Below are 23471 nucleotides of genomic sequence, written 5' to 3'. Positions count from 1 at the left end.
CATACTCATACATATTGTGATACACCTTTATATGAACGTTATATACGTACATTATATTGAGTGATGCAATAAAGATATACATGTGTATAGGTTTTGTTGCTTTGTCGTGAAGTACCTTGCTTCGTAATTATCTTGTACCCTCGATATGGAGTGGAGGACAGTGGCAGTTATAGTGTTGGTAGTGAGTTTATGCTTTTTGGCGATACCCATTAGGGTGAGCCCTGATACTAGCAACGGAGATCTTAAGCTTTTTCAGAATTATGTCATGCGCTATAATAAATCTTATAGAAACGATCCAACGGAATACGAGGAACGATTTAAGCGATTTCTGGTAAGCTGCTAGAGATTACTGTTTGTGAAGCTACTATATAATCGGTAAAATAATTCGCATGATTGTAAGTATTGGCTATGTCACATTCGTTACTGGGTGTAGGTTTTGAAAATTTCCCGCGTCCTTACGGATCATTTCTGTTTTATTTTTATCTATTTTTTTATCTATTTTTTTTTGTCTATAAATTTTCGAAATGATGATATTCATTTAGATAAAAAATGGACCAGTTTGATAACGTAATATTAAGTATGTTTACAGAATTGAGAATCAATTATAAAATTCAGAAGTTATTATCAAGCAACATCATGTTTGATCAAACTAAAAGTTACCCAGTGCTCATAATAGAACGCACGTGTATGACAAAATAAAGGAAACAATAAATTATCTTTTCAAACTAAACTGAAACTGAAAAAAGCACATTAAGTTAATTATGTTTCTATTACAGAAGTCGTTGCGGCATATAGATAAGATGAATGGTCTTCGACCATCACAAGAAAGCGCTTATTATGGACTTACTGAATTTTCTGATATGTCAGAAGATGAATTTCTGTCGCTAACTCTCTTACCTGACTTACCAGCACGGGGTGAGCAATAAAATCTTTTGAAAGTAACGCGATTTTTTAAAAGCAATCTTGAAACACGAAATTCAAATTAAAACAAGCTCATACTAAAAATTTTGTGATATTGATTTCATTACATTGATATAAACAAACAAGTCATGATACGGCATAGATATTTAATGTGAATAAATAAATAATTCATTAGGAGAGAAGCACGTGAATGAATCTTATCATCGCCGACATCATTTGTTACAATCTACTAACCGGGTGAAAAAATCGGTTAGTATACCTTTGAGATTCGATTGGAGAGATAAAGGAGTAATTACGCCAGTACGAAATCAAGGATCTTGTGGTGCTTGTTGGGCTTTCAGTACCGTTGAAGTGGTTGAATCGATGTATGCAATCAAAAATGGAACTTTGCATATGCTGAGCGTACAAGAAGTAGGATATTTAATATATGTTCTTAATTGAGGTAAAAAATGAAGGTAAAAATCTTTTTTCTGATTTCTTTGACAGATGATTGACTGTGCGAAAAACAGTAATTTTGGATGCGAGGGTGGGGACATATGTAGCTTGCTCTCGTGGTTGTTAGCGTTTAAAGTTCAAATATTTCAAGAATCAACTTATCCGCTTGTAGGAAAGACGAGTATGTGTAAACTCGGGAAGTAAGTATATTGAAATAAATAAAAATATATTTAAAGGATATGGAACACGGACAACAATTAATTTTAAGATACTGTTGTTGCAGAATGATAGACAAGGCATCCGGTGTAAAAATACGGGATTTTAATTGTGATAAGTAAGAAAATTGCATTATATACTGCATGACATTAACAATTTCAAATGAAAGATTATATTTAAGTATTAGACATTCTCAATCGATAAAAAAATGAGACGTAACGTATTATGGCATAAATGTGTGTTGTTTTGTACATGTATAATTAGCTATAAATGTCTTTCTTACATAAGCTAACCGGTTAGTGTTATATGTATGACATGTATGCGATGATACTATTAAGAAAGAATCATAGCTTCTTCTTACGAATCTAATTGAATGAAAAGTTATTTGAAAAGTTAATCAAATTTTGCTAAATTAAAATTTGGATAAAAAGTTTTCATTTATTTGTTAACTAAATAGCTGTTATCTAGAATCTATAACGAATAATATTCGCTTGAAGCGTTTGCCGTTAAGAAGATTAAAGGTTTAACGGATTTTAGTTTCGTAGATGCAGAAGATGAGCTGTTGATAACAGTGGCCACTCATGGACCAGTGGCGGCAGCAGTAAACGCTTTATCTTGGCAAAATTATTTAGGCGGTGTAATACAATATCACTGTGATAGTTCCTTTGATAATCTGAATCACGCTGTGCAGATAGTAGGATACGACAAATCAGCTGCCATACCACATTATATTATAAAAAATTCATGGGGAACAAACTTCGGCGATAAAGGTTATATGTACATAGGAATAGGCAATAATTTATGCGGTATGGGTTTTTTATCTTGTATTTACACATAATGTAAACTTATTAATTTTATATCGAATTTTTTTTTTTTTTTTGTTAACAGGCATAGCGAATCAAGTTTCGTCATTAGATATTCTTTAAGGTGATCGATATAAATGGAGATGTTTGAAAAAAGTATTTTATATATCGATCCTAAGATGTATAAATGTGTTAGAAAGCGACTATAATATTAATAACAATAACATTCGTAAGATTGTATTTCCAATATTTGTTATACAATTGCGGCCATTTGTATATTTTTTACAAATATTCTAATATATATGTTAAAGTAAAATAAAATAAAATAGAGATTTATGTCGTCGTTTCTATATTTATGCGTTTGATACTTCATTACCCATCCTACTTACGTATCTTAACATTCATGGTATCGAGTCTTATTTTTCTATGTATCATCCACTGTACATCCAGAGTTTTGATTATCATCAGGATTCCATCCGTTACAGTCAATGGATAATTTTGTCTTCATTTGTTTCGTTAACGGCGGAATCATATGGCGAGGGATCAAAAATGTGGACAAATTAAATAAGTCTAAAAATACTTTGTACCGGTCACTATCAACGAAAAATATAAGTTATTAATGAAACACGCCATTTAGAATATTTTTCATAAAAACATATAAATAAATATACCAACCTTAGAGTAGATTTTAAGTATTGATATCCCGAAGATCCTCCGGTACCAAGTTGTTGGGAACCAATCATTCTTTGAACCATCAGAACGTGATTATCTGGCGGGCAAAAAAGAAATTCAAGTATTTTACCCACTTATAAAAGGCTTAGATCAAGTAAATACTTTTTCTTACATCTCCATTTGGTAATTAGAGAATCGATATCCATTAATGCGGTCAAAATTTGATGAGGTTGACTAAACCTTGGTTCATCGCGGTATAACGTAATCATCACCGCACCTTGAAGAGCGCCGAACACGAATTTTCTCTCTCCTCGAGATACGAGCGCATTATGAAGAGATTCGTTGAAGATCGTCTCGAATACTGCTTTCCGAGAACGTACATTTGCCAAATGATAATTTCTGACTTGTTCCTTTGTATGTTTCTATGAAAACAACGAGGAGTATTAGCGCTTCTCCAAAATAAAGTTATTTGCATACCACACGTAAAGCAAATGATTACTTGAGCAAGTTGCTCCTGCTCGACGAGGAGTTCCTCGACAGATTTTTTGTATTTTCCCCAGAAATCAAAGTCATGAGGTTCTAGACCTGGTGTCCTTGCTAACCATTTCTGAACAAGGCAACTGAGACTAGGTTCATCTTCCGAACGTTTAATCGCTTCGATAGCTTTTGGATCCCTTCCGAACGCTCTGGCGTAACTTTGATTATACTTGACTCTGTGCTCCTGTTTCACACCCAACTTATTCTCCAATAAACGAAACTGTAGCGATTGAAAACCCGAAGCTGGGCATAGGTAGTCTCTAAATGCCATAAAATCCAGCGGCGTCATGGTTTCCAAAATTGTTACTTGGTCCACTAGCAACTGGAAGATACATGTTCGTATGAATATCGAAGAATGTCATCTTTTGAATATTAGACATTTTCAATATCGAAAATATGTACACCTTTAAGGTCTATTTATTGTCTTTGTATACAGACGTTCAATCGATCTTACCGAGTCTACGTCTAAGCAACCGTACTTGCATTTATATGGTTTCCGCGTTTACGCTCCTATCGTACGAGGAAGAAGTAATCATTAAGATGGGTAGTGATAACTTTTTTACAGTTATTCTAATAATCAAATTTAAAAACAGAGACATGAAAGAGAAATAAAAAATCAATAACATTGAATATGGTCGTAACCCAAATACTAGTCTTGTTATGGTTTCTGGTGGAAACATCATTTTGAATAGCAGCTTTGAAAGGACACGATTGTATCCCGTATTAAATCCCGTATTAAATCCCACTTACTTAACCCTGCTACATAATTTTTCAATAGAACGAGAAAAAAAACGTGGTAACCACACCTGTATTCTGTGGTATGGAAAGAGCGCCAATGCGCTTGTTACCTAACTGATCTATGCGTGTCAGTGCGGGGTGTCGCATATCGTTCAGCGGTATTAACTTACTTAGATCCCACTGTTATTTCTACAGTTCCCACAGTCTTTCTTATTCCGGCATGAAAGAGGAGGAGAAAAGTGATAGTAATGAAAAAGTGTCGCATTGCTAAGAACCTTGATCCGCTTAGCAAACTTCCATATGATTTTGATTATACGACAATCGTAAAAAGCGTACAATATTTTAAAGAACATTGTTTTTAAAACAGACGAGCTTGTGTGACTTATAAAAAGGAAAGAAATATGAGTTTACAGAGAACAAATCCTATTAGCGCAAGTCGAACTTGATTTTTCATTTTTTCCTTGATTATTTGAATTTATTTGATAAATATAAAAGTTTTCGTTATTTAATTAATTGAAAATGCAAATGTCGCGTGAGAATGGAACGATATGTCTGTCTCTGCAAATGCGTGTTGCCATCTGCGTATTATCGTATCTTGAAAGTTTCAAATATTTTTTGTAGTATTTTCTACTTGCGATTTGTAAAGTAGCACGTATGCCAATTTTGAAGGGTAACGTTTGAAATGTGATTAGATGTAACGTTGAAGCACCCTTTGTCATAAATATCAATGCTCTAATTGGCTTCCGATTAAGGGTCGTTCACATTCCTTCCATCACTGTCATTGTCAACATATGGCCACTGGCCTTCTTTTCCTAGAGTATAGGATTACTCGACGATGTGCGCGTTGCGCGGGAAACCTATTTACCGTTATTTTCCTCTTTATTTAAACAATCTTTTATCGTTCAACCGTTTTCATCGTAACATCCATGAGATAGGATTATCTCAAGGACTTTCGACTTTGCTTACTTTTAATATGAGAACGATGCGGTTTAATCTCTTCAAGATTTCCAGCGTTCTTGATTCGTTCAGAACTTGGGAAATTCGAGTCTTCTGGAGAGCAGTGAGATTGTTAGAGGTACCATTGAAATCATAGCTGCTTGGTTCGGAGTTGAAAAGTACTCTGACCGAGTCCAATTCGTAGATAATTTGTTTGAACCAGAGTTCATACGCTATGGATTAAAGGTAGAAAAATATAATTCCTTTGGTAGTCATTCTTTTTATCAAATTAAATTTCGTGTATTGCCCTTTTTACTTAAAAAGAATATACCAATTATTATTATTATTTGAAACACTGTTTCGAAATTGAAGAAAACTGATCTTTCATCATTTTTCTTGTGCTATCTTTATCCTTTTTCATTCAATTGCAAGTATCTAATTTCTATTATCTATAAAGTTATTAAAAAAAGACGAATATCATGAAATATTGGAATATATATTGAAAAACGATAAAGAAGCTAGATAAGATATTTTAACTAAGAATGACAGTATAGTACCTGAAATAATTTTTAATGGCATGAGTAATATATTTATGCTACATATATTACTATAGAAGAACAGGAAATTGATTTTTGATTCAAATGGATAAAGTCAAACCTCTGTTGCATAATATAGTCCATAATTTGTTACGAATGTTGCAACGATAAAAATTATTACCCTGATGAGTGATGATAAAAAGATGTTCATCATGCACTTCCTTGTTATATTCGACGCTCAGTAACCTTTGTGCGGTTAAGATTTTATCTAATCGAAGGTATTCACCGTAAAGCATACCCGAACCTTCGGCCAACTGATCTGTCTCTTGATGATCAGTCTCATGATCTTCTCTAAAAACAAATAATTCAATTTTATCGTTAAATTTAAATTCATTAATTTATACGTTATTTAAAGCACTGCATATTCAATTCAAAATGTAAAGCAAATTATTTGATTCAAAATGACAGATATCATTTCGTATAACGATTAATTTTGATGATTATTTATTTTTAAATCGAAAAAATGATTATTGTCGGAGGAATGTACAATTTCATCATTTAAATCAAGAATTAGCAAGCATTATATAGATTTCGATATAACAAGAAAATATTTTTAAAAGATTACTTACGCAATACCACCTGATAAGGGACACGCCATCTTTTATCCTACCGAAAGTATCACGCGCGCTTCAAATTCTGTTTGTCGAATTATACTATAGTTATATGTGGAGATAATGTGTCACTTTGAAATAACAATTAAAAGTTGAACAATAAATAAATGTCACGATAAATTGCAATGCTAACAATTCACTATAGGCAAGCTCTCAGTTCAGGATGACATTTTGTCAAGTTTCAACGAGTACCACTCAGTTGCAAATAACATAAAGGAATACATGTTGTCAGCTAGGTGGTTGAGCCACAACTGAACAAACTGAATGACCACCGACTCGCGAAACTATCCCTCTTATATTTCCAAGTTGGACGGCACGTGAATGAACGATTGTTGATTAAGCTTCTTTGCTTGTCTTTCTATATTAGAAATCTATCTATAAACGTTCTAGTATCTGCGAAGAATGTTATTACATTACTTCGTTTGATTATTGACAAAAGAATTTTATTTTCTACGGGTTATCATATATGTATATATGAATAGAAGGAATAGAGTCTTTTAATCGATAAGTCGATCCTTCTATTACACGTGTTTTTATTTCCGCGATTACAGAATATCGATCATCGAAATATCAAATATATAAAAATTAGAAGTTTCATCATTGATAAGTGGTCTCTAATCATATTAAAGATGGCATAATAACTAAAATGATTCAGAATTATAAGCGATTTTATAAATTGTGAAATTCATCTTAAGTTATCCTACGATATGCTTATATATATCTTGATCGATAATGCAAAATCTACCTGTACGACTGTTAGAAACAAAAATGGTATTCGTTTACCTGCTCCGAAATTAATAGTCATAAATAGACATGTGAATGCTAGGTGTCGCGAGAATGAACTTTTTAAATCAGCATAGTTGCATGATCTAGACGATAGATCTCGCAAATTGTGTAATTGAGTGGCAAATTTATAAAATTAATTTTTTCACATTTCTTTATTGTTAACGAGTTTAGCAAATTATAGGAATCGAAGATATTTTTCTGAGTAGATATTTCTACATATATTTCTACAGAGTATTGAAATATTCTTAATTCATGGGATCGTTAATCTTTCGTAATATATTAATTGCTTTTTCTTTCGCTATTTATCAACGCGTTATCATAAACGGTTAGAACATCGATTGTTTTCGTATTGCGTAACATTGCGTAACATTGACCCTGTCCTCATCTATCAGATTATTTTGTGCTACGAATCCGTGACGCTTTTGAAATTATGCTCGGTTATATTCGTTGTCGATATGTAATCCAGTGCAATACCAAGAATAATGTATCGTTGAATTTGTTTTCTTATCAGTTACAAGACTGTTGTAATGCAAATATGTAGTATCATTTTCGAGATTTGAAATCTCGAAAAAAAGTGGCCCCGAGAAAATATTTTTGACTATCACCATATTTGCCCCTTCGTACCGAATATTCTTTTCTATTAATGGACCGAGAACGATCAGTTATAGTAACTATTTACGAGCGTGTATCTCGTGAGAAAGTTAGTGAACCATAGTTGGTAAAACGTTATTGAAATAAGCTCTATCGCGTGTAACGATTACATACATTTGATTTCCATTGACACGATGAATTTGGTCTATGTGCGTAATGTACATTGTCGGCCATAAACGCAAGCGCATCAATCGTTACATTTGTTTAGAAAGGTAGGAGATCTTTGTATTACGAGATTTACATATTAAACGTCAAATTTTTATACTTGTATTAAAATTAAGAAAAAAGAAAGAAATGTTTAATATGCAAAAAATTGTCATCAACGAAATAACGTAAGTGCGTCGAAGATGATCAAATTAAATTATAATAGAGGATAAATAAATAACTCGTCCTTGAATATTTATAGTTGGTAATTTACTTCTGAAAGGAGTACAAAGATAAATAAATAACTCGTCCTTTAATATTTACAGCTGGTAATTTAAGGAGTACAATCCGATAAACAGGATAGGTAACTTGAAGTGTTGAACGTTACTATGTTACTCATATATACATGTAGTACAATTATAATAGAAGCAAATAAATAACTTGTTCTTGAATATTTACAGTTGGTAGTTTACTTCTGAAAAGAGTACAAAGATAAATAAATAACTCGTTCTTTAACATTTACAGTTGGTAGTTTACTTCTGAGAGGAGTACAATCCGATAAACAGGATAGGTAACTTGAAGTGTTGAACGTTACTATGTTACTCATATATATACGTAGTACAATTATTTATTATAGACAGTCTGTAGCTCTCGACGACGCTGTTCATATATTTCTTAGGTAAGTATTATTACTAAGTCATCACGTGGTAATATCGAATTATCTATTATAACGACTATATAACGCTGGTAAGTTGATAGGTTCGCTTATTAGAAATACGTTTTCTTAAATATGATAATTAAATATATGTTGAAAATGATAACGTGAGTTCGTGCTCGCCATTCATATGCAGATGCGTTAGTTATAAGAAATAGTAATTATAAGATAGATCTAGTTACAGTTAAGATGTTTTTTTGTTTTTTTATCCCTAATCCATGTAAGAATGTGCGAAAAAGGTTTTTTTTTTGCTCAGAACGGTGTGATAGATTTATCCAAGGTATAAAATAAAAGCTATTGTGATCCTACCTCTGAATATAGAAAAGAACAAGTTATAGACCCAGGTTCAATAATTAATTATTATTTTTATTGAAAATATTATTAATAGTAATAATATTGAGGAGTGCAGAAGATAACCTAAAAAAAAAAAAAAAAGGAAAAAAAAAGCATGATCGATGATTCAATGTTGAACATCATAAGGGCGCTTTATCGAATATATAATAATTGCTTACGTGATAATAGTTATCAAAAGAACATAAAAAAAGTCGAGCGGGGCGAGTTTAAGTATTGAAAAACCGAACAAAGAAAATTACGACACGTGGAAATTGCAAATGGAGGCAACGCTAGGCCTACCGGCATTTGAAACGTAGCTACCTCTACCAAAGTCGGTCGAAATGGCCGGTCTTTAAAAAATACGTAATAGTAGAATATTTTTATATTTATTGATCTATTATTATCTTACAAAAGAAACTCCATATTTTGAGATCATAAAAACTATATAATAACAATAAGTGCAATAAGTATGAAGAATATTCAGTACTAAAACCTTTGGTAATAAGAATGTTAAAATAAATTTCCATTGGTAAATATAAGAAGTATAATATAAGAATATAATAATAAGCGTAATAGAATAAATAAAATACAAATATAATTTAAATTATTAGGTACAAAATTTATCATTCATCACGTTTCTTACAAACATAAGCTTTCTTCTGCGTGCATTTTTTTACATATTTTTTACAAAGATTGTAAATGGTGTGGTGGTCTTATTATTATTACAGTACCGTGTCTGACACCATTTGCGAGAATAAAAGGTGAGTTCTTTGACGTACTTCGGATCTCAGATGCGCTATGTTCTATCCGTGATTTTTCATTGTCAACGGCAAATTCATCTACTAATTGAAACATAAAATCTTTTCTGGATATCTACTCACCTGTGGTTTTCTTATATAAAATCCAGGAAATTATGCCAGCTAAATCTAAAATATTAAAAAATACTTGAAGTGGCTATCTTCTTGATCCCGATTTCACGCTATATTTTTTTGCCATTTGTCTTTGAATATATTGTGCAAGAGTAATCTCCCAGAAGCTGACCCTTCTTGAATTCTTTCCCACTTAGTTCCGTTTATGGCAATTTCATTTGGACTAGCTTGTATACTTTCAGTTTCACTTTCAGAACTTGAAAGCACCCGAGCACATCTTTTGCGTAAATTCAAAATGTTCTCTTACTCATTTTCTGAGGACTCATTTTCTTTGTCACTAATGTCACTATTACTGTTATCACTACAAATTTCAATTTCTTTTTCCCCTGGTTCACTTCCTTCACACTCAGAGAATTCACTATCCTCGATATCAGAGCATTCCATTGGTATCCTTTTCAGTTTTTGCTACAATTCGAATGCTTCCAATTGTTTATATTTTCAAGACTTGTAAAATATTGCTTTATAAAACGAGAAATCAGGTCTTATTCCAATGACTTTTTGGATCCATAGAGCCAATCAGAAATCAGAAAGTAAAATTAGCGAATGACAAATTAGCTGAAATCAAAAGTAAAGGTACTGCAATATTATTTAGTTATATAAAAAACAAACTTGAGAAATTTCGATTGGAAAACGCATTATACGTACCAGAATTAAAAGCAAATTTGATCTCAGTATCAAAAGTTACAGCAAATGGAAAAAGGATTATATTTACAAATAAAATGGCTACAATATTTGGAAAGAAGGATGAAATCGTTATTACTGCTATTTGTAAAAGGGATTTATATATTGTAGATACAAAATCTGAATATATTGGTATGGTATATGAAAACAGAAATATACTTATGGATTGGCACTATCAATATGGACACTTAAATGAATCTGATCTTCGGAGATTAATAAATAAAAATATGGTAAATGGTCTACCTAACGTAAGATTGAGTAAAATGAATACTTGCGAAATATGTTTGAAAGGCAAACAACATTAAAAATGTTGGAAATATTAGAACTGATACATTTTGATGTATGTGGCCCTATAAGACAAACATCTTTGGATGGAGCAAAGTATTTTGCCACCTTTATTGATGACACATTAAGGTTTGTATATGTGTATATCCTTAAGACAAAAGATGAGGTTAAAAAGGCATTTTGGAAATTTAAAGCTTTAGTTGAAAGACAAACGGGTAAAAAGATAAAAACCCTCAGAACTGATAATGGTTTGGAATATTTAGGAAAGGATTTCACAAATGAATTGGAAAATTGTGGTATTTGCAAGGAATTTACAACTTCCCATACACCTCAGAAAAATGGAGTAGCTGAGCGAATGAATAGAACACTCATGGAGATGGCATTATGTATGTTGATCCAGTCAAAGTTACCTATCCAATTTTGGGTGAAAGCTGTTAATACAGTGTCATATATTAGGAATAGGTGCCCGACAGTTCATGGTAAAACACCATATGAAATTTGGCACAAAAGGAAACCAAATGTGAATCATCTTAAAATTTTTGGTACCGAAGCTTATGTATTAACTAAGCGGCCCGATAAAAGTAAATTTGAAGCAAGATCAACAAAGTGTATTTTTATTGGATATTCCGATGAATCAAAAGCGTTTTGATTATGGGATCCAAGTAAAAGAAAAGTCATAATAAGTAGAGATGTTTCTTTCTTAAGAAATATTGAGTACCACAATGATGAAACTGAAAATGAACTTGAATAATTTAAATATGAACTGATAAATCAAGAATTTGACGAAGACATCTCAGAAGAGATTCATGAAGAAGAACATGATGATGGTGAAAACATGAATCAAAATGAAAATTGTGTTCAAGATAGATTTGTGGTCAAGAGGGGGCAAGAAAGGCTAAACAATGCGAACAGGAAATGTTGGTAGACCAAGGAAAATTCATAAAACTGTCCCTATAAAACTATAAAATCAAGGAACTGTACAATTAGTCAATGATAATTTGACTGAGTCAATAGATGAATTATTATCTGGACCTCATGCAGAAAAATGGAAAGAAGCTATGAAAAAGGAATATGACTGCTTGATCAAAAATAACGTTTGGGAATTAGTAAAATGTCCAGTGAATAGATCTCCAATTGAATCAAAATGGGTTTTAATGACCAAATATAAAGAAAATGGAAAAGTTAAACGCAGAAAAGCTGGATTAGTAGCAAGAGGTTTTGCTCAAAAACCAGGTATTGAATACAATGAAACCTTCGCTCCCGTGGCACGATTAACTTCCATTAGAGTTATAATGGCCTTAGCTGCTAAATTAAAATTGGATTTATGTCAATTGGATATAACCATGGCATATGCTTATGGTGATTTGAATGAAGATATTTACATGCATCAAGTCAAATATTTTGAAGTACCGGGCAAGGAAGATTATGTATACTATTTAAAGAAATCTTTATATGATTGAAGCACTTCGATAAACAATGGTTTGATAAATTAAATGGTTACTTGAAAGAACTTAACCTTAAACAAATTGAAGAAGATCCTTGTGTTTATTCAATAACTGATAGAGATAAAATCCTCATACTGGCAGTTTATGTGGATGATCTAATAATACCCACTAACGACCATAAATTGTTTACTTACTTTAAAGAGAACTTAATGAAAAAGTTCGAAATAAGGGATCTTGGAAAATTAAATTTTTGTTTAGACCTGCAATTTTATCAAAATGAGGAGACCAAAGAAGGATATTGGTGATGATCTAACAGGATATGTCGACTCCGACTGGGGAGGTGATATTGATGATATAAAATCTAGAACTGGCTTCATATTCAAACTATCGAACGGTGCTATATCATGGAAATCTAGAAAGCAAAAAAGTGTGGCAATTTCCAGCACCGAGGCCGCTACATACATGGCGCTAACAGAAGCCACTAGAGAAGCCGTATACTTGCGACGATTTCTAAGCAAGTTTGATATATTGGTTGAAGAAAGAGCAATCGAAATATATTGTGACAACCAGAGTGCAGCTAAGTTTGTTCAAAATCCAGTGTTCCACGGTCGCACGAAACATATAGATATCCGCCATCATTATATTCGTGAGATTTTCCAAAAGGGAATCATTGGAATTTGCATCCATATGCAGATGCGTTAGTTACAAGAAATAGTAACTAGAAGATAGTTCTAGTTACAATCGATAGATTTAATCGATAAGTTTAAGATGTTCTTTTGTTTTTTTTATCCCTAGTCCATGTAAGAATGTGCAAAAAAGATTTTTTTTGGCTCAGAACGGTGTGATAGATTTATCCAAGGAATAAAATAATAGCTATTGTGATCCTGCCTCTGAATATAGAAAAGACAACAATATATATATATATATATATATATATATATATATATATATATATATTTAATATTCATGTATGATATATACATATTTATTTATATTTATATGTCGGAGATGAAAGGACATCGAAACCTCCCTTTTGGAACTTCGGGATAATTCCATAACACCGTAATCTAGATTCTATCATAGGCGTAATTAAACAATTGTCGTCTTTCGATCCGATTGTATTTGTTCGAAATTTGTGATAATGAGCTTGGGCTCGAGGCGACAAAGGTACGGAGTAATTCTATAGCTCTCCTTAAAAGAAATATTTGTAGCGGCACGCGACAGTAAACATTTCAACGGTTTCTGTCCCGTGGCTCGCCACACGCAGATCCTATTCTTCGAGTATGATGGTTATCAGATGCCGACGCGTCTCCGCAGTACATGTTCAGTTAGCCTGAGGGCCCGTTATAAATCTTAAGATTTAGCTAACTAAAGTCCTTCAAACAAACAGTCTTTGTCCCAACTACGAGAAGATAGAGGAGACCTATTTTTCAACGAACGACGTCTCCCACTAGCAACTTTCCCTCGAGGGCGTCTAGCATCTTTTTCTAACCACCGATGTGGAGATTGACCAATTAGCGGCAACGCCAATTTCCCTTACTTTCTGAACGAAGGCTATCCTCAACGAATCTGATGATCTCGTGTCCTTAAACACACCCCATTATAGTTTTCCTCTGTGGCATCATCGGGACGGAAATTCATTCCTTCTTGCGATCTCATCGACGAAAAGAGTAACACCTTACGACCCGTGAATATTACGCGTCCGACTTAGATTTTGTGAGCACGTTCATCTTATCATCCCGTCGACCGCGGTTTCGTTATTGAACCCAAGATCATTGTCATTAGTTTCTCGAGTATCTAATTACCACTGTTACTTGTCCAGTTCTATGATAATCGTATTTGCACTAGTCAATGTCTTCTCTATTGCATAACGATACGTGTAATCCAAACGAAGATTTTATTTAATTTCAAGAAGAATAAGTCATTTGCGTTATTTTTGTTTTGCCATGGAGACTGCAAAGGGTAGAGGTCTGATCCGGCAAATAACACATACATACGTGCTTTTATTTTATTTCGTCAAATTTCCTAACTCAATTTTCTAAAACTTTCGTGTGAAACATGGAACTCTCGTCGAATAAAAGTGAAAAGACAGGAAAGAAAATAAAGAAACTTTCCAAATTCATTTTGGTACTCGGTTAATTTTAACTGTATATCATATGACTTAATATGGAAATAATATAACTCAACTTTCGTTGACAATTAGTATCTAATTTATTAGTTACGGATAAAGAGAACATCAAACTTGAATACGTGTATATTTTTCTAATTAGAACAGAATAGATAATGTTTCTTGTTTTATGAATCGCAGCATACATCCATACAACGCCATATATGCATTTACGATCAATTTACAGACACAGTGGAGTATTCGTCATAATTCTTAGTACGTAGATTCTATTCTGTACTATATAGATAAATTAATACGTATGTACCATTTCTTTAGTTTCCTGCGTAGAGATATGAAATTATATAGAAATTCGCAGTCTAATTAACGGATGGAATTATCAATCTCTCGAGAATTAATGCTCGTTCGCGGCAGTGACTTTCACCTATTTATTTCCTTGCCATGGTTTTGAATGGGCAAAGATGATTATTTGAATAACATCTTGCGCGACTGTAATGCAGAAGGACAAAGATATAATATTAAAGGAAATTTGAAATTATAAAAAGATTTAGAAAAATTAGAAAAAGTAATTTGTTAGCACATAGCAACGTAGGAGGTAAAAATCGGAACCGCAGTGAAGGCTGTTAACGTATACTTGTATAGTGTAGAAATCGATGAAACGAATAGAATCGTGATTATTATTGCTGTGGTTAGGTGATTTTTATTCTATAGTGTATGTGTAACAATACGTGAAAAAGGATAGCAGGAGGTGAGGAACGAGGTGAGGAAAGAGGTACATATATACCAGATACGTACGTATTACGTTACGTTACAGAAATCGGACCAACACTAATGGATTACACACAGATACCTGGTTCCCGTTATTTACATATATCGTATATGGGCGATAAGACACGGAAACCTGTCTCGAGAACTCGTGTCAGGTATCGGCGTCGCGGCGAACCGAGCGCCGTTGATCAAAATATTAACCAATATCGAATCATCGATTATCTGTTTTAGCCAGTCGCTGAAAAAACATCAAGAGGTCTACATCTTCTGGTAGTACATCAGGTGTACATCAGACATTTAAGAAAATGTGTGATGTAAGTCATTCTTTAAAATAACAATTTAGCCCTCTCCTTGTACGTATTTAAAATTACATTACGTTACACGATCATTACTTTATGTAAAATCGATGTAAAGATATTATTTTCTCTTGAAAGTATACTGATGTATCAGGATGTGTAAAAGATGAATTATTTTTACAGGAGTGGATGGATATTTCCATATACGTAAATGACATTACTCCACAGTGTCGTACCGTTCTAATGGTGATTAGTGAACTTCAGCTGAAGTTCGATGTTCGTCAGGTTAACCTGGAGAAGAAGGAACATCTATCGGAGACATTTTTAAAAGTAAAAGATTCAATGCTTCCCAGTAAACGAAACGCGTTAAAATGGAATTAAAATTTTTACTTGTTTCTAACTTTTTTACTAGATAAATCCTTTGCACACGATTCCGGTGTTAAAAGAGCACGACTTTGTTCTTACGGATAGGTAAAACATTTTTATATCTTCTACTTTGAATTCTTGATGTATTCATTTAATAATTAACATCGATTTCTTTTCAGTCACGCTATCGCTTGTTATGTGATTGATGATTTGTCAAATTATGATTATTCTCTATACCCGAAAGATCTGCAGATGCGAGCTCAGATTCATCAGTATCTCATATTCGAAGCGGCGACAATGTTCCCTCTTGTGAAACACACCTTGGTGAGTAATTCGTTGTTCGAGTGAGTGGTGAAGTTTATTTGGTGTATGTCAGATTTTTCACATCTTATTGTCATCTTATCCATTTGTGTCATCGGCTTACGTTTTTCCCATCGTTGGGAAATCCGTTGCACGTATAAAACAATGGTGATTGCTAATACTTGTATAGTCAAGCATCCAAAGGCCAGTTTTCCAAATTCACTTTCACCACGACTTGTATAGTAAGATAAAAGAATTTCATCGCGCTACAGATTTTCAAACAAACAGGAAGGAAACGTTTGTGTTGCGCATTTACATAGGTTAGTTCGTGCACTCCTATCGATGATGCTGTACTAGACAAAGGCGGTCGTCGGGGAGGCCGATTAAGTCGCGCGAAAGGAGGTTAATGCGATTCGCTTTTCCGCGCGTATGTACACGCAGGAGCATTATGTGATACCGGCAGGAAGTTCTTGAGCATCCTATGTACCTTTTACGGCGCCTAATAAAGTCGGCTAACTGTACATTTTTGTCCGTGATGGGCCAACTACGAGCGACTCGTTTCCAGACGTGTACTTCTATACATATACACTTTTAACTAGTAGCAGGGCCAAATTAATGTTACTAATGTTGTAATGTATAATTAATGTAATTAAGCAAGTTTTAAGCTTTCCGAACAGGAGAAAGAAGCGCGTTTTTGGTTAAGTTTATGCGAATTGGAGAAAAAGATGAAAGATTTTGTTCGGCAAGAAATTGAAAAAAGAGGGTTATATTAATTCTGCTATGGCCTTCGAATTTTTTTACGACTCAATCTTGCTTCGGTTTCGAGCAAATAAAAAAGACTTTTAATGTTTTAAGAGTATCATTGATATATATTTGAAAGAATCACGAGAGAGAAACGAGAGTCATGTATATCAATAATGATTTTTTTTATGTTTTTCTCGAATTCAAGCAAATTTTCGAACGATTACTATATGACGTTTCTAGTTAGGAATCCAGGTGATTAATAAGCTAACGTGAAAGCAACATATGAGAATAAATTTAAGAAAATAAACAGATTCTTTCTAGAAATTGAGAATCCACACTAAAAACCTAAATCTAACCCATAGCGTTGATGTTGTAAGCATACGATACGGTTGATTATAGTAGAACACGTACGTTGTACATAGACTTAGAAGTTATACGAATTAACTTTGACCCTTGGAAATAAATGTGTGTCCGGAAGTTTGGTCTTGTGCAGACTATAACGCAGTTGCTCATGACGCAAACCTTCTGCAGTGACAGATAATTTCATAGGCTGATGATATCCACATCATTAATTCGGAATATTTACAATTCTATTATATCCTCGTTCATTTAAATTTACATTTTCTACACTTTATGTATTTTCCCTTTTTATGTTATTTGTAATTTTTGACTGTCATAGCTACCGATAATATTGGGACAACAGTCTACTATCACCGAAGAAAAGTTGAACGGATGTAAAGAAGCGTTCTTGTACTTGGATAAGGTTCTGGAAGGCAAGAAGTGGTTGGTCGGCAAATCTTACACTGTCGCGGATATTAGTTGCGTAACTCTGGCCAGCAGTATCTCTGTAAGTTGTTTAATTTTTATTAAAACGAATATCACAACGTTTCGAGAATCAGATGACACCTTTCCGAATGTTTTCTCTAGATTCTGGTGGATATGGATCAATATCCGAATGCAAAGGCTTGGCTAAAAAGGTGCGAGGAAGAAATATTGAGCTACAAAGAATGGAATGTACCAGGACTTAAAAAATTACATCCACTTCTTACTTCCGCACTCCCCAAATCCTAAATATATAAAATATACCTATATATGTATATATATATATATCTATATCTATATCTATAGATAAATAAGTATCATATATACATATATAGATATATAGATATAATAAATATATCTATAATCAGAGTGGAAGAGTGAGGTGATTGCTCTGATAATATGTGTGAAGTTCTAACAATTTTTTCTTCTTTTTTATATATCATTTTTTAAATTTGTAATTTTGCTATAATTTGTTATATACACAGTTGTATGACAAATACTAATAAAAATACATATATACTTATATCAGATTCACTTTAAACTCTCTCTCTCTCTCTCTCTCTCTCTCTCTTAGCTTCACTTAAAAACGTAAACAAAATGTCGTTTAATTAGCGACGCATTATTCGTCGAATGGCGTGCAGTAACGCTCGAGCGAAGGTCTCATTTCATTATTGTCAACATGCAGTGCATATCATTCACCGGACACGATGTTTCCCGGAAGGGTAGATAACTCGTATTCTGATTAATATGTCTTTTTTTCGCGTATTTTCACTTTTGTCTTTTTGCGATATTCCTTTTGTATCTTTCTCTCTGATTTCTAGTGTTATCAAAGATATCTGTATGGTCACATGATCGACATATTCGACCGTGAAGACCACACAAGGAGCAACGATTGTGAGCCATAGAATTTCTCCATTGTTATCAATGCGACATAGGTCGATAAATAAACAAAAGAATGCTAGAGGATTCGTACAATTATACTCCACCGCATTTTTTGGTCTTGCTGGATCTAAAGTACAGGCGATATTTTCTACACCTACACTCTTTCATTATTATATTAAAGACTAGTCGTGTCTCATAATATTCAACTAGATTAATCATATTATGAAAAGTTCAATTATATTATAAAAAGTTCAAGATTGAATTTCGAGATGTTAGGCGATTCAAACAACTCTATCTTACCATGTCAAAGAGTCAGTATGGCTCAAGATACGATTACTTGGCGTTGAGGGTCAAAGAAGAGGTGTTGTCAGAAGCCAAATATTACACGTTGTCGTCACCACCATCGCCGAGACAATATCATCGACGGCCTGACGTCCTTTAATTCGCGTATCTATGATTATTACGACATGTCCTGTTTGCTCTGGACTCTGGATACGTTTACACAGAGGATCTATAAATTGCAAGCCTTCATCAGATTTTGCTATGCCTCTACGCCGTTTCGTAACCGTGTAAATCGTGGCTGATATCCATTTTCTCGATTAGTATTCGAGACGCTTCATTTTCATCTGTTTCATAATTATTTGTATGGCAGACGAAAAATCAACTTGGGAGTTTTGAGTTTCACGAAATTGTGTGCCGTTATGACGTATGCGGAAATGGAAACGAGGAAGGTTGGTTTAATTGGTAATCAAGAAAATTCATGGTCTACAGTGACAGGTCAAAACTGTGTTGCCAACGGTTTGATGGAACCTACGCAATCGCTGACATTGAACCTGTTTATGGCACGGACAAACGTCTTTTTGCCTACTTTTTTGTTACTCCATTGAAACTGGTTGCGACTATATTTGTAATAGTTCATCATTACACCGCGGTGTATCATATGTTTGATAGAAAATTGCAAGAAATAATACCAATAATAGTAACTTGGCATACATCGTTAGCTTTTCTGTTTAGCATTATTTGATTTTATGTATTGATTCGTTTTGTAGATTTGCACAGATTTAAGATCAATCTCGTATATGGCACAGTGGATGCGCACGAGACTTTTTGTTTCTCGTTGTTTCGTCCAAAGATAGATGCGAATCAACGTGATCTCTCTGCAAATCGGAATCTACGTTTCGTCTAGAAGATTATTGCACTCGGTAGGTGGTTTCGAGGAATCGAACTGAACGAGTTCCAAGTTTCGCAAGAATCGTCCAATCTCGTTTGGAAGAACCACCGACGAGAATTTGATTGTTTCCAGTTGGTTTCTAAAATTTCGATAATCACGAAGTATTGAAAATTGACGGAGACACACCGATTTGAAATAGATTGATTTTAATCTTTTCAAATATAAAATATTATGTAATCTATTTTCAGTAGCAATGAAACGATGTATTCAGGTATGGGAGATCGATAAGTAAAGAAATTATTACCTTGTTCGGTTAACACGCTCGACTACTGCACGTTTTGTAATATCGTCGATCTGTCTAAACGACCACTTTCATTGTCTTCTATGCGTGGATATTGTATGGAAAACAACGTGATTACGGGAAATGCACGCGTTGCACGAGAAGTCGATTAATTAGCCACCACTTCTTCCTTTACCGTGTTTAGTCGTCTCGCAAATGCGTCATACTTTACCTATTTCTTCCTCCTTGCCTCTCTCTGTATTTATTAGGTAACTGTCGATATAACGACGGAGACAGGTTTTTCACTCTTTCTTTTCAGTGGGATCTCCCCTTGGCATGAATTCATGCAACCATTTCTTTACTTTCTGATATAGTCACCGCATCGGCCGGTACTACGTCGGTATAATGCAACGCATATGCAGCCCCAGCATTCTCGATTTCTACGAAATAAGACGCGGAGGGCGAGCTCTGGTCGGACAGGTTCTCTCGCTTTTTGGTTCTCGTTTTTTAAATACCACGTGCTTCGTATTTTTAGATTCAGCTATGCGGCTTAAAAAATACAGATAAATAGGATTGTCGATTCGGTTACGTGGAAATCCGCTATCCTCTTTCGTGTCCGCTAATAGGATTACCACCCGTGACTGATAAAGAGTAGAAAAAAGAAGAGAATCTCATTTCAGTCAACCAGAATGGACCTACCGTTTTCGAAAAGAAAAAGAAAAAAAAAGGAAAAGAAAGAAGATGAAGGAAAGGATCAAGCATCTTCAGTTTCCCTTCCACGTAGCGTTCTTTATATTAGAGACGCGAGAATATTTACGAACCACGGAGGAATCGCCTTTGAGCCATTTATTTCTCTTCACGCTTTGAGGATATTAACGAGGAGATGCGGTTGTTCGTTTTTCTTTCTTCTGTGATGTCTATCTCCCTTAAAGTCATCTCTACATACCTGAACCATCCCGCGGCAAAAACACTTTCAATTACACACTCCAAGTCTTCTCGAATCTATTTAGTTCCTGCCTGGACAACCTTCGATTCGCTTCGATCGAATATTTCCCCGTCGATCAATATTTTTCTTGTTATATACTGCTTCAGAAAATACGATAAACGAACGATCGTTTAAATCGTTCTACGAAGAAGATCGTATCAACTTCTTGGCGAAGTCCCCACACGAAAATCCTCGATCCATCTGCTCCTGTCGAACGAAGAAATTCTTTGAAACGCTGTCTGGAACTGGTTCACACAGTTTTTCACTGATATTTGTAACGAAGAGGGGTTCTTTTTTCGTATATTCGTTACGATAGGTGTTGATTTATACGATGTTAATGGCAATTGTTAACGAAACACTGGCAGACCTTAGGTACATTGTGATGAAAGTGAAAGAGAAAATGATGAGAAATTCGCCATTGAGAATGTAAGAAGGATCGCGATTAGGTGTACGTTAGTGTATTCTTAAGATCTTACTTCTATGGCTGGTTATAACGCATAAAACTTGAATCAAAGAAGCCACCATGAAGGTATCGACCATAAGTATTAAAATATTATCTACTAGTATGCTACTAGATGTATTAATATGTATTTGGTACAAATTGAAATTTTTACTGGTTTTACTCGCCAGTTATTTTAGTAAAAATCTGTCATTTTATTCGCATCATACATGCCATATAATGTAAAATTTTAAATACAGTAAAATTTGTTAAGATTTTTCAATAAATATAACGATTAGAAGATGCTCCAATGCTTATGGTTAATGGTGTGTATAAAAAAATAGATAATGCGAGAAGAACAACTTTTATTCATTTACTGCAAAAGAAATTAATCAAATTCTCAGAGATGCACCATTGAAAATTTCTAAAATTTCTATGAAAAATCGCAAACCGATCATTTTAAGTATATTCTGGAAATTAGTATTATGTAACTAAGTCGTGACGTAGTTAATCGGCGAAAAACGTGGTTTGATGTATCGCGCAACGCAAAGTGTTTATTCTGTCTGACGATAATGTATAAATTTCGGTCTGATACTTTCCTTCTTTCGAACGATAATTAATTTCATCATTTTACAATTTTGGCGCTCATTTATTTTCCTCCGTCTAGATACCATTAATTAATATTAATTAATAACCGAAGCAATCGTTTGACCGATGAGAGGATGAGTTTCGATAATGGAAATGACAGGCAACTGCGTATGATTGGTCTCAGTTGAACGTTTCAATACAACAAGAGGTCAGTCGATCGACCTATTCGTCTTAAATCCCGCATGCGTCTATTTGCTAAACAAATCGGGTCGTCAAAAGTCGCTTTGACGCTCCTTCTGCGCAAGTAAATAAATTTAAGCATTGATAACAATTCACTGGATGACAATTCACTGGAATTAACGAATTGTACGATCGATAGGATCTGCGATAGGATTAATAATACAAAATTGTTGTTTTAAATTGCAACGTTAAAAACCACTGATTACGCGAGGTTATTCAATTTTAACAGGCTCGAATGTCAATGATCCTCGCAACAAAATAAATGGGTGGACAATAGTTCGACGATATAACGCTGAAGATAAAGTTAGGGATTATTTATAAAATTGTTGTAATTTTTAATCGTCCGAATTTCAATACACTTTAGATCGTCATGTTAATCGTGTATGAGTTTGAATCACTATATATTATGTATCGTTATATATTATACATTATACCTTTTGTATCAAGATATTTATATATACAACATATAATATTTCGATTTCTACCGAAGAGTTCCTGAATCACTATACAAGAACTCCTGTGGCGAATCCTCGTCTCAGTGTCTTGTTCTTTTTAAAATATACCTACATATATGTAAATCCTATTTTCTGAACGTCCGATGAACAAATGAATATCAATAGCTGTACAAGATTTTCCACACGGCTTACTATCCCTTTCTCCTCTTTCATTTTCTCGGGAAACAAATCTGAGTAAACAGTACCGCTCCACTGATTCTCCCAGAGGAATTCGATTACCTTTTTCAAGAGCGATGCAACGAATAGGACAAAATAAAGGAAGTAAGGAAAGGGAACCATAGGGCGCTCTAGGTAAAAAACAAATCACACCTCAGGCGTCCATGGTTTATCCCGTGTCTCTGAATACCATAGCGAGAACGATTGCTTTTATTTCGTTGAAAGGTCGGAGCCGAAATCGCGAAAGAAAGGATAGAAAAAAAAAAAAGAAACAGAAAGAAAGGAAAAGGAAGAGATGAAGTTGAAGGATATCAGGTCCACGGGGATCATTTAGGCGAGAAACATTCGCGTACAACCATG

At 33.9% G+C, this 23471-nt stretch overlaps 3 protein-coding genes and 1 long non-coding RNA gene across 11 annotated transcripts; 2 read left to right on the top strand and 2 right to left on the bottom strand.

Moving 5' to 3' along the window:
- Window positions 1-116: 116 nt before the first annotated feature.
- On the top strand, window positions 117-2728 carry LOC126868373 (cathepsin O-like). Its single transcript, XM_050623726.1, has 7 exons — window positions 117-331; window positions 777-915; window positions 1097-1332; window positions 1408-1556; window positions 1640-1690; window positions 2110-2378; window positions 2461-2728. Exons 1-7 carry the CDS (start codon window positions 146-148, stop codon window positions 2496-2498), a joined length of 1068 nt encoding a protein of 355 aa, XP_050479683.1. The 5' UTR covers window positions 117-145; the 3' UTR covers window positions 2499-2728.
- Window positions 2587-6732, bottom strand: LOC126868370 (tryptophan 2,3-dioxygenase). The gene is made up of 7 exons (XM_050623716.1): window positions 6424-6732; window positions 5976-6145; window positions 5289-5491; window positions 3547-3906; window positions 3220-3469; window positions 3051-3144; window positions 2587-2968 (listed from the first exon to the last, which is right to left on the bottom strand). Exons 1-7 carry the CDS (start codon window positions 6450-6452, stop codon window positions 2800-2802), a joined length of 1275 nt encoding a protein of 424 aa, XP_050479673.1. The 5' UTR covers window positions 6453-6732; the 3' UTR covers window positions 2587-2799.
- A 1897-nt stretch (window positions 6733-8629) lies between these two features.
- Window positions 8630-18378, top strand: LOC126868377 (glutathione S-transferase 1-like). 8 transcript variants are annotated; one of them, XM_050623739.1, is made up of 8 exons: window positions 8681-8725; window positions 9823-9855; window positions 15559-15634; window positions 15810-15953; window positions 16036-16094; window positions 16169-16313; window positions 17713-17880; window positions 17961-18378. In XM_050623739.1, the coding sequence occupies exons 4-8, from the start codon at window positions 15813-15815 to the stop codon at window positions 18102-18104; spliced, it is 657 nt and encodes a 218-aa protein (XP_050479696.1). In that variant the 5' UTR covers window positions 8681-8725; window positions 9823-9855; window positions 15559-15634; window positions 15810-15812; the 3' UTR covers window positions 18105-18378. The 8 variants fall into 8 exon arrangements, with proteins under 8 accessions (XP_050479694.1, XP_050479690.1, XP_050479696.1 ...); XM_050623737.1 differs by lacking the exon at window positions 9823-9855 and having other exon boundaries at window positions 8630-8725; XM_050623733.1 differs by lacking the exon at window positions 9823-9855 and having other exon boundaries at window positions 8630-8725; window positions 15559-15641; window positions 15807-15953.
- Window positions 18208-23425, bottom strand: LOC126868382 (uncharacterized). The gene is made up of 2 exons (XR_007690597.1): window positions 20213-23425; window positions 18208-20047 (listed from the first exon to the last, which is right to left on the bottom strand). It is a non-coding gene; the product is annotated as an uncharacterized LOC126868382 (long non-coding RNA).
- Between the last annotated feature and the right edge of the window lie 46 nt (window positions 23426-23471).

Source organism: Bombus huntii, chromosome 8 (assembly GCF_024542735.1).
Source record: "Bombus huntii isolate Logan2020A chromosome 8, iyBomHunt1.1, whole genome shotgun sequence".
Classification (NCBI taxonomy): Eukaryota; Metazoa; Arthropoda; class Insecta; order Hymenoptera; family Apidae; genus Bombus; species Bombus huntii.
Note: the sequence above shows the minus strand (reverse complement) of the source record. Positions and strands in the feature narration are given on the sequence as shown.